This window comes from Eimeria tenella, genomic scaffold (assembly GCF_000499545.2).
Source record: "Eimeria tenella Houghton genomic scaffold, Eth_scaff3281, whole genome shotgun sequence".
Taxonomy (NCBI): Eukaryota; Apicomplexa; class Conoidasida; order Eucoccidiorida; family Eimeriidae; genus Eimeria; species Eimeria tenella.
In genome coordinates this window covers 1,511-2,044 of record NW_013543112.1, presented here as the reverse complement: position 1 = coordinate 2,044, position 534 = coordinate 1,511, and the positions used below count along the sequence as shown (strand labels likewise).

At 67.2% G+C, this 534-nt stretch overlaps 1 protein-coding gene across 1 annotated transcript in view; it reads right to left on the bottom strand.

The window, feature by feature from the left end:
• Positions 1–499: 499 nt before the first annotated feature.
• Positions 500–534, bottom strand: part of ETH_00037910 (uncharacterized protein) — a gene marked incomplete at both ends in the record, with an annotated part of 1,509 nt that continues 1,474 nt past the window's right edge. The window contains one exon of the mRNA XM_013376248.1: positions 500–534. Within this exon, the coding sequence (XP_013231702.1) occupies positions 500–534 (35 nt within the window).

Here is a 534-nt window from a genome sequence, read left to right as displayed (position 1 = left end):
CAGCAGCAGCAGCAGCAGCAGCAGCAGCAGCGGTGAGGGCGGTGTTGGTGGCTGGTGCGAAGAACTGCGAGTGTGAAATCCGCAGTCTTCGGCGCTGCAGCTCGCCTCAGCTGCCCTCGCACCCCTAGGGTTTAGGGTTTAGGGTTTAGGGTTTAGGGTTTAGAGTTTAGGGTTTCTTACCAAGCATCGTTATGCCAGTAAAGCCCTTTAATCCCCGGATGCATTTCTCTTGCCTTAGCAGCAAGACTTCGGTCCCTTTCGGGGCCACTGGGGGGACTGGGGCCCCTCTTGGGGGGCCCCCCTTTGAGGAAGTTGCTGCTGCTGCGCTGCCCTCGGGGGGCCCCCCCGGAAGCCGCCCCGGGGGGCCCCCCGGGGGCCCCCGGGGGCCAGGGGGGCCCCCCTTCAGGGGGCCCCCCACGTCTCCGCCGCTTAGAGGGAAGGGGCCCCTCAGCAGGGGCCCCCTCCGCAGCCTTGGGGGCCCTTGGGGGGCCCCTAGGGTTCACTTGGGGCCTCTCTTCTTCCTCAGGCCGGGGG